The 14,600-nt window shown below is 36.1% G+C and overlaps 1 protein-coding gene across 2 annotated transcripts in view; it reads right to left on the bottom strand.

Annotated features, from left to right (window-relative positions):
• The window catches only part of PRMT3 (protein arginine methyltransferase 3), a 135,561-nt gene that overhangs the window by 37,821 nt on the left and 83,140 nt on the right, over positions 1–14,600 (bottom strand). For both annotated transcript variants that reach the window (XM_069565325.1, XM_069565326.1), the window contains 2 exons: positions 12,756–12,943; positions 10,718–10,804 (listed from right to left, as the gene is read on the bottom strand). In XM_069565325.1, the coding sequence (XP_069421426.1) occupies positions 10,718–10,804; positions 12,756–12,943 (275 nt within the window). The remainder of the gene's footprint in view (positions 1–10,717; positions 10,805–12,755; positions 12,944–14,600) is intronic.

A 14,600-nucleotide genomic window follows, 5' to 3' on the forward strand; every position in this document is an offset into this window, starting at 1 on the left:
GCAGAGGCAGAAGGCAACTGACAATTTTTGACTGGCATCATGAACCATGCCAAACCCAGATCAGAACCTTTCCTCACCCCTCTAATCCCTTGCTCTGAAATGAGAGACCCTTCAAAAATCAGATCTCCTAAACCTTACAAATATCTTGATTTTGTTTTCCTCCCTAAAGTCAGCTCTATTTTGATGGTCTTTCCATGAAGCTGGAATGAGGGAGAGGTCTAATTTTATGCTCAAGACCAAGTAAATTAACTGCAGTGGAATCTAGATCCAATCAAGCTCAACTTCAGATTAGATAAAAGGGATCAGGCCCTCAGAGTAGCTACCAGACAGAGGTAAGTGGAGATCTTTGTAGGTGAAAATATTAGATAAGTCTGTACTATCTTTTAACTTGGGCTGGTCAAAAAGTTAGTTCAGATTTTTCTATGTGATCTTATTTAAAAAACCGGAACAAACTTTTTGGCCAATGCAACACAATGACTAGCATAAAATACAAAGTTATGAAAAATGAGAAGAAATAGGAAAATCTGACCCACAGTCAAAAGAAACAGCAATAGACGCAGAATCACAGGCAGCTCATAGAATCAGTAAATAGATCTTAAAAGAATTATTATATATATGTTAAGCAATTGAGATAAAAAGATTAACCAAAGTGGTTAGAAAGATGAAATATAACTCAAAAAAATCAAAATAAGAATGATAGAACTAAAAAAGATGATATTTAAAATGAAAATATTTATTGGTGACCTTAGCAATAGAAAGAATACAGATAAAGAAAAGACTAGCAAATTAAAAATTAGGTGAACAAAAATTATCCCAAAGTCAAGTTATTACATGGCTATCATACCTCAGCTTTTCTGTCAGAGTTTACATCCTTGGAAATAGGATAGGCTTTCTTGTTTAAAATACAAATCTTTTTTTTTTTTTTTTGAGGGGGCAATGAGTTTTTATCTTTCTCTGTCATGAAATCTTGGCTATAAAATCTGATCACCAACTATAATTTTTCCATCAGAAAAATACCTCACTTCTGAGCCCCCAAACTCAGACCACACTATTCATCCCTCTATATTCCTATCTTCACTATTCATACTACAAAATTTTACATTGTTATCAAGATTTTTAAAGTTACATTAAAAACCAAATAGCTCTCAAATGCCACTGAACTCATGCACTTTGATAAAATTCAAAATAAAGACTTTATTGTAAGAGATCATTAAATCCAAAATAAAGGTTACTAAATCCAAATATTTAAAAAGTCTGATTTTTTAAATTTAATCCACTGTTTTATGTTTAACAAGTGCAGTAAAAAAAAAAATTGCTGGAAAATTATTCTTCTTTAAATGAGGTTTAAAGACATATTAAGGAAAGTTTATACAAACTGAACATTATTAGTCCATGCTTTTATAGAGGTAGAATAAAAGAAAACATAATGCTAAAATTAAGGTATAAAAATCATTGCTTTAAGAGATGATGTATTAAATAAAAAATCTTTACATGTCAAAGACATTATTGAGCATGTAATCTGATAAAACCAGCTTAATTATTTTCATTTTTAAGGTATAAACAACTCATTTTTATATGAAGGGAACTATAAGAAGTCATTTAATGTATAGGATTAGGAAAAAGGATGCTTTTCTGTATCTTTATGGAGCTTATTCAGAAAGATATCAATATAAATGCTGCTAGAATACAGAGTAAGAGAATTAACACAATTATATAAATGGCATTAAAAAATAAACCTAAACTCACAAGATAAAACACACTGGTTCTAAATGATATAGCCTTAAATCATTTGCTTCTGAACACCTATGAACTTTCCATGAAAATAATGTTCACTTACTGCAAGGTTAGACAGGCTGATATGATAGCTCGGAGGTCAGTTGCTAACTAAAGCTGCATACCTCATCATAAGACTAAAAGTGATTTGACCTTAACTATGGATAATACCTTATGATTCAGTAAAAAATGCTCAGGAAACTGCTGTGTATGTGTCACCAGCATTCACTGGAAAATTATCCTTCAGTCATTACAGACAACCAAGACCTAAATCAAACCCTTTACGATTACACAGTGGAAGTGACAAATAGATTCAAGGGATTAGATCTGATAGAGGGCCTGAAGATCTATGGATGGAGGTTCCTGACGTTGTACAGGAGGCAAGGGATCAAGACCATCCTCAAGGAAAAGAAATGCAAAAAGGCTGTCTGAGGAGGCCTTACAAATAGCTGTGAAAAGAAGAGAAGCAAAAAGCAAAGGAGAAAATATCCATCTGAATACCCATCTGAATGCAGAGTTCCAAAGAATAGCAAGGAGAGATAAGAAAGCCTCCTTCAGCAATCAATGCAAAGAAATAGAGGAAAGCAATAGAATGGGAAAGTCTAGAGATCTCTTTAAGAAAATTCGAGATTCCAAGAGAACATTTCATGCAAAGATGGGCTCAATCAAGGACAGAAATGGTATGGCCCTAACAGAAGCAGAAGATATTAAGAAGAGGTGGCAAGGATACACAGAAGAACTGTACAAAAAAGAGCTTCACAACCCAGATAATCATGATGGTGTGATCACCAACATAGAGGCAGACATCTTGGAATATGAAGTCAAGTGGGCCTTAGGAAGCATCACTACGAACAAAGCTAGTGGAGGTGATGGGATTCCAGTTCAGCTAATTCAAATCCTAAAAGATGATGTTGTGAAAGTGCTGCACTCAATATGCCAGCAAATTTGGAAAACTCAGCAGCAGCCACAGGATTGGAAAAGGTCAGTTTTCAGTCTAGTCCCAAAGATAGGCAATGCCAAAGAATTCAAAATACCGCAAAACTGCACTCATCTCCCACACTAGCATGCTGCTGCTGCAAAGTTGCTTCAGTCGTGTCCGACTCTGTACGACTACATAGATGGCAGCTCACCAGGCTCCACTGTCCCTGGGATTCTCCAAGCAAGAACACTGGAGTGGGTTGCCATTTCCTTCTCCAGTGCATGAAAGTGAAAAGTGAAAGTGAAGTCGCTCAAATGTGTCCGATTCTTTGTGACCCCATGGACTGCAGCCTACCGGGCTCCTCCATCCATGGGATTTTCCAGGCAAGAGTACTGGACTGGACTGCCATTGCCTTCTCCACAACACTAACATAGTAATGCTCAAAATCCTCCAAGCCAGGCTTCAACAGTATGTGGACCGTGAACTTCCAGAGGTTCAAGCTTGTTTTAGAAAAGGCAGAGGAACCAGAGATCAAATTGCCAACATCTGCTGGATCATGGAAAAAGCAAGAGAGTTCCAGAAAAACATCTATTTCTGCTTTACTGACTGTGCCAAAGCCACTGTGTGGACCACAACAAACTGGAAAATACTTAGAGAGATGGGAATACCAGACCACCTGACCTGCCTCCTGAGAAATCTGTATGCAGGTCAAGAAGCACCAGTTAGAACTAGACATGGAACAACAGACTGGTTCCAAATAGGAAAAGGAGTATATCAAGGATGTCTACCGTCACCCTGCTTATTTCACTTCTATGCAGAATACATCATGACAAACACTGGGCTGGATGAAGCACAAGCTGGAATCAAGATTGCTGGGAGAAATATCAATAACCTCAGATACGCAGATGACACCACCCTTATGGCAGAAAGTGAAGAAGAACTAAAGAGTCTCTTGATGAAAGTGGAAGATGAGAGTGAAAAAGTTGGCTTAAAACTCAACATTCAGAAAATTAAGATAATGGCATCTGGTCTCGTCACTTCACGGGAAATAGATGGGGAAACAGTGGAAACAGTGACAGACTTTATATTTTGGGGCTCCAAAAGCACTGCAGATGGTGACTGCAGCCAGGATATTAAAAGACACTTGCTCCTTGGAAGGAAAGTTATGACCAACCTAGACAGCATATTAAAAAGCAGAGACATCACTTTGATGACAACGGTCCATATAGTCTTGTGCTGCAGTCCATGGGGTTGCAAAGAGTCGGACACGACTGAGCGACTGAACTGAAGGCTCAAAACATTTACATACAAATACTGCACCATGCTATATTCCGCAAAACATAAAGTCTGGTAATGCAAAATGTTAAATGGTAAATGTTAAAATGGTAATGCAAAATCAGAAATGCTATCAAATTTCTTTTGTGGTGTGGATATGTGTCTGTGTGTATGCTGGCGGAGGAGACTGCAAAGAAAAGATATTTTCCATTAAAGGCTCTAACAAACTTGAGAAAGCCATCTAAAAGCACTATCAGTTTACAGCACACACGCAATCAAAATTAAATGCAAAGAGGGTGTTCTAAGCATCTAGTTTGAAAAATGCAATTTCCTCCAATGTATTAATTAGGCCACAAATTGAGAATCTCACTAATAAATAAATGGTTATGCATATATTTAAAATGGGCTTAACCACTCAGAGAAATTCTCTTATTTTTTAGCTATGCATTCAGGTTTCAAGCACAAGAAATAGAGTTTAATGCATCTGAAGGTTTGTATTTGGCAATACAAAACTGGGTACTGTTCTCTTCAGTCTAAGAAAGCCATACCTCTTCTCCCCAGGGTAACTTTCTCCATCTCTTTACCAGGCATTGCTTTTTATTTCCCATATTTTAATTAATTTTTCTGATTATGTAACTGAATAACTAAATTCCAATTAGACACTCATCCTCTTAATACCTTTGTTAATGGATTATTCCCAAGTAACCAGGCAAATAATCTAAAAAGTAGCCTTGAAGACTAGGCTTGCAGAGTAGCTCCAGACACTTGTTAACTGAAGAGGGTAAGGAGTTGGCACTCCATCAAAGAGCAAATGCTAAATGCCAGGCTGGATGAAGCACAAGCTGGAATCAAGATTGCCAGAGAAATATCAATAACCTCAGATATGCAGATGATACCACCCTTATGGCAGAAAGCAAAGAGGAACAAAAGAGCCTCTTGATGAAGGTGAAAAGGAGAGTGAAATAGCTGGCTTAAAACAACATTCAAAAAACTAAGATTATGGCATCTAGTCCCATCTCCTCATAGCAAATAGATGCGGAAACAATGGAAACAGTGACAGACTATTTTCTTGGGCTCTAGGGTCCATATAATCAAAGTCATGGTTTATGCAATAGTCTAATACGGATATGAGAGTTGGGCCTAAAGAAGGATAAGCACTGAACAATTGATACTTTCAAACTGTGCTGTTGGAGAAGGCTCTTGAGAGTCCCTTGGACTGCAAGGAGATCAAACACCCAGGAGATCAGTCCTGGGTGTTCTTTGGAAGGACTGATGCTGAAGCTGAAGCCCCAGTACTTTGGCCACCTGATGTGAAGAGCCGACTCACTGGAAAAGACACTGATGCTGGGAAAGATTGAAGGCAGGAGGAGAAGGGGATGACAGAGGACGAGAAGGCTGGATGGCATCACTGATGCAATGGACATGAGTTTGAACAAGCTCTGGGAGATGGTGAAGGACAGGGAAGCCTGGTGGCAAAAGTCGGATACAAGTGAGTGACTAAACAACGACAACAAAAGAGCAAAAGATAACTGGAGTAGATATGGGTGGATGGTTGAGATTCACAAACAATGAAAATGCAATACAAGCATTAGGCCACAAAATCTCACTCAAGTCAGGTTCATGTCAGAGTAACATACTTGGAAGGAAAGGAAGGTTTTACAAAATGTACATGATTAATCAAACAACTATAAGCTTACTCTGACAGAGTAAAGAGAAGATTTTTCTAAGATATACTTTTTCTTTGCTGCAAAGAGGATGGGCTATGGGGCTTATTGTATCCTATGAGCCAGTCAGTCCTACCCCTGACGAAGAGCACACTGATCATACACATTCTCTTCCCTCTCCCTCTCAACAACTGCTAGATTACTGGCTAGGAATAAGATTTTCAAACCTGTTTCAAATAGAGAACATGCAACCTCCTGTCTTTCACACCTGGAAGAACTCATTCATAACGTTTCTCAATGTTCCTTTAATAGTTTGTATGATCCCACTATGAAAGTTTCTTGGGTTAGGAAAGAGTAAGTGTATTTCTCAAGATATTATAGTAATTTATCTTTTTCTTCACCCATAACATGGGAATATTAGTATCCATGTCAGCTAATCATTATGCAAACTAAACGAAACAATGCTTTTAAAGTGATTATCACATTGCCTAACATACAAATGTTCAATGCCTGCTAGATAGTATCATCATCAAAGATAATTTATATTGACTATCTGACCACATAGTATCAGAAGAGTTAGCATAAATGTTGAGTACTAAAATTTTTATCTTCAATACCTGGCAGGCAGCCAATAAATATGATTTGAGACTATACATTCCTCTCAAGGTGAGTTACAGAACTATGTTATTTAGCAGTGTGATCACACACATACGCATCCCTTCCAATCTCCTGCCACTTTCTCTCAAACTCCGGGCCAGTCTCAATCCAGACTTTTACATTAAAATCATTCAGGCAAGCTGGGAATAAAAATGTAATTCTAAATGGTTCTTCATAGATATGGAACTCCAAATGTACAAGGACAAATGCAGCAGCACCTATTTGATACATTATTTTTCAACATAAATATTTTCATTACAATCTTTGGATTAAACAGACTACCAGATTTTTTCCCTTTTTTCATTCTATTTTACTCTTTAAGCATACAAAATAAAACTAAGATCATCAAAGTATAAATACAATTTCTTTTAACATAAAGCTTCTTTCTTGTACTCTATTCCAAATAACAACAGAAATAATTCTATATAGGTATCTCCTGCTTTTCAAAAGTTCACTTTACACCATGTCCCTTTTACAAAAGACCTACATTATTATGTTTTCCCTAACAGAAATAAATTTGAAGAGGATTTTTGCTTTTACAAAAGAAGGTGAAAAGCAAAAGTAGCATTCAGTGTTTGTTTTGGAGAGTGCCACACTCCTTTCCCAGGAGTCACACTAGGCATCTCAGCATCAAGCCACAAGAGTTATGAATTGCATCTACACTTTATATCAATTTAGCTTATGTATCTTTAGCAAGATGTGTTCAAAGGTAACATTCTTCGCTTTACACCATTTCAGCTTACAAAAAGTTTCACAGAACACTCTACTTTCAGATAGCAAGGGAACCCAGCTTATGTGTTATGATACTTTCTCCAGCCTAACACTTCTGTGGCTAAAAGTATTTTCCAAGACTTTCTGTAACTAGGGTACGACATAATCTGCATTCAGCTATGCGGAGGTGTTGAATGAAGACTTGTAAGGAGGAACTGGACAGCATGGGTCGGGTTGGGGGTGGAGGACAGGAACAGAATGGTAGTGAAGTGGTTATTCATCTGGGGCTGTCAGTGGTGGCTACCTGAGTGGGCCAGGGGTACTGGGGCTTATAAGGCCTGCAGTGGGGAAGACAGCTTTTATAGCAGGCCAGTTCTAAGGTGGTGTGGTTCTATAAGTTGTTTCTGGAAATTCAAAATGTAGCCTATCCTTTAGCTCTGCCTTTGTGTCTGGAAATCCTCTTCTTTTCTTTAGTAAATTATTCCTGCTTAAACAAGCTTATCTGGATTCTGTTGTCTGAAACTAAGAACCTTGACCAATACTCAGAAAATAAAAAACATTTCAATGAAACTCAATAAACTCATCTGATAAAGTTCAAAAATATGCACAACTAAAAACAAACACAGTTTTGAGGTCTTCACCAGTTTCATATTTGCTCTACTTTGATTTGTGCGGAGGTCATTGCAAGTAGATTTGAAATAATATTATTTAATAGTAGTGGTAATACAACAAGTAACTTCTAAGAATTACTTTATAGATCAATGGCCATTAATCAAGGGGTCTCTTTTAGACAGTCTCTTCAGCAAGCAGTGTAGGCAAAGTTGGACAGTCACATGTAAATCAATGAAATCAGAACATATCCTCACACCATACTCAAAAACAAACTCAAAACGGCTCAAAGATTTAAACATAAGACATGACCCCATAAAACTAGAAGGGAATGTAGGCAAGATATTCTCTCACATAAATTGTACCACTGTTTTCTTAGGGCAGTCTCCCAAGACAATGGAAGTAAAAGGAAAAATAAACAAATGGGACCTAATCAAACATGAGCTTTTGCACAGCAAACGAAACCATAAGCAAAAGAAAAAATAACCTACAGACTGGGAGAAAATATTTGCAAAGATGACAACCACCACCACCACCACCACCACCACCAAGGGACTAATATCCAAACTATACAAACAGCTCATGCAACTCAGTAACAAAAAAACCAACTCAATCAAAAAATGGGCAGAAGACCTAAATAAACGACCTAAATAAGGACCTAAATTTCTCCAAAGACGACATACAGATGGCTGACAGGCACATGAAAAGATGCTCAATATCACTAATTATTAGAGGAATGTAAATCAAATTTCAGTCGGTAAAGAGTCTGCCTGCAATGCGGGTGCCCTGGGTTTGATCCCTGGCTTGGAAAGATCCCCTGGAGAAGGAAATGGCAACCCACTCCAGAATTCTTGCCTGGAGAATTCCATGGACAGAGGAGCCTGGTGGGCTACAGTCCATGCGGTCACAAAGAGTCGGACATGACTGAATGACTAACTTTCACTTTTCAAATCAAAACTACAAGGTACCGGCTCACACCAGTCAGAGTGGTCACCATTAAAAATCTAAAAATAACAAATGCTGGAGAGGGTGTGGAGAAAAGGGAATCCTCCTACATTGTTGGGGGCAATGTACATTGGTATAGCTACTATGGAAAGCCGTACGGAGGTTGCTAAAAAAACTAAAAATAGAGCTACCATATGATTCAGCAATCCCACTCCTAGGCACTTATCTAGAAAAAATTACAACTCAAAAAGATACACGTACCCCGATGTTTGTAATAGCACTATTCATAGTAACCAAAACATGAAAGCAACCTAAATGTCGACAGATGAATGGATAAAAAAGATGAGGTACAGATATACACAACGGAATACTCCTTAGCCACAGAAAAAGAATGAGATAATGCCATTTGCAGCAACAAGGATGGACCTAGAGATTGTCATACTAACTGAAATAAGTCAGAGGACAAATATCATATGACATCAATTATATGTGGAATCTAAAATATGACACAAATGATATTACCTACAAAACAGAAACAGACCCGTGGATACAGAGAACAGACTGTGGTTTGGTGTAGTGGGGAGGGATGGAGTGGGTGGTTGGGATTAGCAGACGCAAAGTATTATATACAGAATGGATAAACAACACGGTCCTACCGTATACCACAGGGAACTATATTCAACATCGTATAATAAACCATAAAGAAAAAGAATATGAAAAAGAATGTGTATATATGTATAACTGAATCACTCTGCTGTACAGCAGAAATTAACACATTTGTAGATCAACCACACTTCAATAAAATAATTTTTTAAAAAACGAGGTCATTTTTAATACTCAAGGATTATGAATATCAAAACACAAAGTCTAGGAGTTAAAGGCTGGAGTCTGTAATTTCAACTGACCAAAATAACTTCAGTTTTTATTAATAAAAAGCAGAATTACAAAGTATGGGATAAACAAATGGGAAAAATGAAATTTTGTTTTTTACCAATTAAATACATGAATATAACAGGTGCTTAACAATCATAAGTCTGGGATTTAGATATTTTTTTAAACTATAAAACCAACTTCGATAAAAAAAAAGACTTTCTCATAACATCAAAAAATAGCTAAAACATTTTTGGATATAAAATAATTATTGGCTCAAAATGAACTGAAAAACTCTTAAAGAAATCACATAATCTTTTGTACGTTGATCTGAACAAATTATTTAAAAGAATCAGGTTGAAGGGTCAAAGTTTACATGACCATAATCTGTTTCACAGTTTCTGATGATAGTTTTCAATAAAAATTTTCATTTTGAAGATATAATTAGTATTTTTTAAACCATGTAATTAAATTTTAAAATGACAAAAATATACCTATAATACCTATGTAAATTTATACATTGGTAAGGAAAGGTCTACATTTTGTTAACATTCTGTCTCCTGGTAAAGGTATATACTGTAAACTTAGTGTTAATACACATTTAGAAATTATTTAAGAAAAATTAATATATTTTAGTAATAACGTTTCTGGCTACATTGTAGGTGTTTTCTCATATTATATCTCACTAATCTATATAACTAGTCTTCAACACAGAAAGAATAACCATTTTTCTTAAAGCAGTTAATTAGTCTGCAGTACTTATTACCTAGGTAAGCTGAACAAAGAAACTATGGAGTGGCAGAACCAAACGTGAATCTAGATTTGTCTAACTTTTCTAAAGCAACTACTTATTTCTATTAGAGCAGGCTGAATCTTTCAAGACAGGTACGCCATCAGTTTCTTCATTATTTTTCTCACAGGAATATAAAATATTATACCAAATAATCATCTTATTTCCATCTAAATTGAGTGTTAAGAGTCAGTGAGAGGAGCAGGACATTTCACTTTTATCTATGAAGATAAAGTTGAGTGCTCTCCATTAATTATATGATAAGTAACAGTGAAGAGTTTATAAAGAAATATCACTATGTAAACATGGTTTCCTAATACTTTCTCTTCTCAACTTTCTGACATCTACTGACTTATTAAAACAGATCTATTCAACAGACAGATTCGATAGACTGTCAAAGGCAATAGTCTTTTTCATTTATCACAAACCTGGTAATTAATTCATTAGCCTGCCAATCAACCACACTACTAGAGAGATTTGTGAAAGTAGAATGAAACAGCTTACCGTGCACAATGATGTCTCTGTGATTTTTAGGGTAAAATCTGAAGAAAATTCCAAATCTGAAACAGATGTCGTATGACAATCTATATGCTACCCATTAAAAAAACAGTAGAGGGAAGGAAAAATAGTAAAAACAAAATCAGAAACACATAAATTTTTTCTTTTTATGCAAAAAAATTACTATAAACCAATGCTTTGCAAACTTTAATCACCCACACTCTACTTTGGGGATTATTTCTAAACTTAAGGGCTACTAGCACTAATATTTAATTACGTCTACTTTAAATCAAATCAGTATTTTTCACTTAGACTGGTTTTATGAATAATATATACAAATTATGGCTCTGTTGTGCTAAAGTTTTTTCTAAGATAGATTAAAATACTCTCAAATAAAAAGTGTTTTCCTGTGTTCCAACTAAAATCATTTTGTAAACCACCACTGGTACACATTCGCAATAAATTATGTGTGGTAAGTCAATCTTTATTGTAGGAAATGCCAACTTGAAAACACATGCTATTTAAAAGAATAAGGTGTTTTAGAATTCATTTTTGTAAGTGCATTTGAAGTTTGTTAGATATTAAGAACAACCATAACAATTCCAACCAATGAACAAAATCAACTATGAAGATTCACTTCAGGGAAAAAAAATGGCCAAATATTCTTATTTTCCTGTTCTGTCCTAGTTCAAAGTCTTCTCCATTTCACTATGGACAGGAGATGGACTTGGGTACAGCAGTGTGACCAAAGGATGCTGTGCTGTGAAGGCTCTCATTGGCATTTGGCTGACCATGAATAGGTTATAACACAATGAACACAATTCACACGACTACTTGAGGCATTATTCTATTTTAAATAGTGAGAAAATTTTAAAGAAGCTACATTGTGGTTGCCTTTTATTTATAACAGAATTGGGGAATACAGAACAGGCAACATTTACCTAAACAAACAAAAAGAGAAAGGCTATGTATACTTTTTAAACACCTTTGTTTATCAGTCCTAAATTTTCTATTTCAACTATTTTATTTACCCATAGCATTTTCAGGAATTAAGCCAAGAAATAACTAGAAAGAGAAATTAGCACCACGACATGGGACCCTTCTCTTTCTGTTCTGTCTTAAGATTGAATTGGCTATAACCATACATCCTTCCCTGAGTGGAAGAATCCAAATAAATCCTTTACACTCAGTGTACCAGGGCACTGAACAGTCCTATAGTCATTAACCATGCTATATTTTTTCTTAAAAGCTGAATGCAAGTTTAATCAGCTTGTTTTCTTGTTGAGAAACTTTACATATTAATTTAAGACTTTATCCACTTAAGAAAATTAATGAACTTTTACTGATTATCTGTTGAATACTTTGTGCCAAGAATAATTATTGATACTATGAAAGTAACAGTGTGACTAAAAAGAGACAGTGTTCTGAATTTAACACTAAACAAGCTATATTTATTTAATTATACAATTGAAATAGATAAATTAAGGAGTCTTTCACCAAAACCAACAGTACTATCACTAACTGCAAAATTACTCAACCTATGCAAATGTGACATAGCAAATTGTCAATAAAACTAGAGATTAACATGGTGAAGAATATAAAATTAAAATAGCAGGGTTTTAGTCTCATGGACATAGTAACTATAATTACTTAATCTGAACAGGCTGGAAGAAATCTGAATGAGAAGTTAAACTGTGTGAAATATATATGAATGAATAACCTGGCTGTAAATAAGAAGCTTAGAACTAAGGGCAGGAGGTGGTGGTGAAACAGAAATGACAATACCACAGGACTTTCTGCCTTTACTAAATCAATGATTCAAGCTTTCAGTGTAAGAAACTTTACTGCATAAAGAGAAGTGATTCCAAACGGACAGCACAGTCAACTGGTAAATATTATGACATCAAGTTGCTTTAATTAAAATGAAGAATGATTAGTTTTGAAGACCCATACTTAAAATCAATTCATTAATTTGAAATACTAATCTCATAAATGAAAAATAAGAAAAAGCCACACCATTAAAGAAAATTAGTACAGTACCCACCTTAATACTAAAGGCATCTGAAATCAGTGTCTTTGGATCTAAAATATCCACCACAGCCTCTGGAATGACTGCTTTCTTCATGCAGGACATGTTGAAGCCATAGACGTCATCCCAAAAAGCAATTCTGTCAGCATGCTTATTCATATCACTTACTGCCACAAGGCTGATAGTGCAAATATCAGGGTAGACTGTAACAAATAAAACACCCAACAATTTAGTATTATCTCCCTTTATAACAAAATACAATCATTAAGGCTAAACAGAAATACCAAATCCAAAATAGAGATTACTAGCAATTGATTACTAGCAATGGAGGGTAGGAAGATTAAAATAAGGATTTCAATGATGAGCTCCTATTCAAATTATTTTAAAAGGGTGACATAATCTTGAATTTATTAATATTAAACATGCTGACTGTAAAAAGGTACTAGATTTTTACCTTATATGTTCCTCTGAAATGTGTGAAGACAAGTCATTTCTAAAGATGTTATGTAACATGTAAAGAAAATTATGGGACAGAATTTTATAGTTGTATAGGAGACCAGTTCATATTACCCTCTCTTATTTATTATAAAAGGTAAATATTTAGGAGCACTCAATATGTGCCAATAAGCTACTAATTTACAGACTGTGGATACATGACCCTACTCAAACTTACATTTATACAATTTTGACAAATAAACTGACAATTATTTGTGATGTAATAAATACCAAGAAAGCGGAAGCATAAAGTATTAAGAGACCTACAGAAAAGAAAAAAAAAAAAAACCCAGCTAACTCAGGTTTGTTTATGGCAGGGAAACAAGGATATTATTACAATGAGCGCTGAAGAACAAGTAAGTTTGGAACAGGGAGGGGGAGATATGTTCTAGATAGGGTGGGCAGTGGGCATCTAGGAGCATAGTATACTCCAACTTGAGAGGAATAAGAAAGGAATACTAAGTTACAAAGGTAAGTAGAAACCAAAAGAAATAAAGCCAGTGCTGAGTAAACCACATTAATAAACTGGACTTTATTCTGAGAATAAGGATAACCCAGTGAAAAATTTTATATGAAGAAGCACCTGGTCAAATTTTGGTTTCAGAAAAGCCACCTGGAGTGCAATGTGGAGAATAAATGGTAGGAAGCAAGACTTAAGAAAGAGGCACTTGTAATAACTGAGCTGATCTGAGGTAGAGTGACGGCTGTGGGAATGGAGAGGAGGGATACAGTCCAGGGAAGTTTAGGAGGCAGAACTTACAGACTAAGACAGGCTGGCTATGAAAGCGAGAAACAGGGAAGAGGCAAGGATGACACGATTTATACTCAGTGACTGGGCAAACTATGGTACTAATCAGGGGAACAGGGAATAAAATAAGGGCAGATTCAAGAGGACTCTGAGAGTTTAATGCTTAGACAAATAGGTAAAAATTCCCAATCACCAGCTGATACATAGGCCTGGAATTCAACAGAGGTGATCCGGATTCAATGCCAAGCGAGTAAGTGTTGAGAGGTAGGGGAATAGTGTGTTCAGAGAAGACTCTTCCTTTTTATTTCCTTAGTTTTGGCTGTGCTGGTCTCCACTGCTGTGTGGCCTTTCCTGTAGTTTCGGAGAACGGGGGCTACTCTCTAGTTGTGGTGCGTGGGCTTCTCACTGCGGGGGCCTCTTTTGTTGCGGAGCATGGGCTCTAGAGCACAGGCTCAGCAGTTGTATGTGGACTTGGTAGCTCCATGGCACGTACAATCTTCTCGGATAAGGGAATGAACCTGTGTCCTTTGCATTGCCAGGTGGATTCTTTACCACTGAGCCACCAGGGAAGCTGAGAGAAACCCTCTTCTAGTAACAAGTAAAAGTCTGTAACACAA

This window comes from Ovis canadensis, chromosome 21 (genome assembly GCF_042477335.2).
Source record: "Ovis canadensis isolate MfBH-ARS-UI-01 breed Bighorn chromosome 21, ARS-UI_OviCan_v2, whole genome shotgun sequence".
In the NCBI taxonomy this organism is placed as follows: Eukaryota; Metazoa; Chordata; class Mammalia; order Artiodactyla; family Bovidae; genus Ovis; species Ovis canadensis.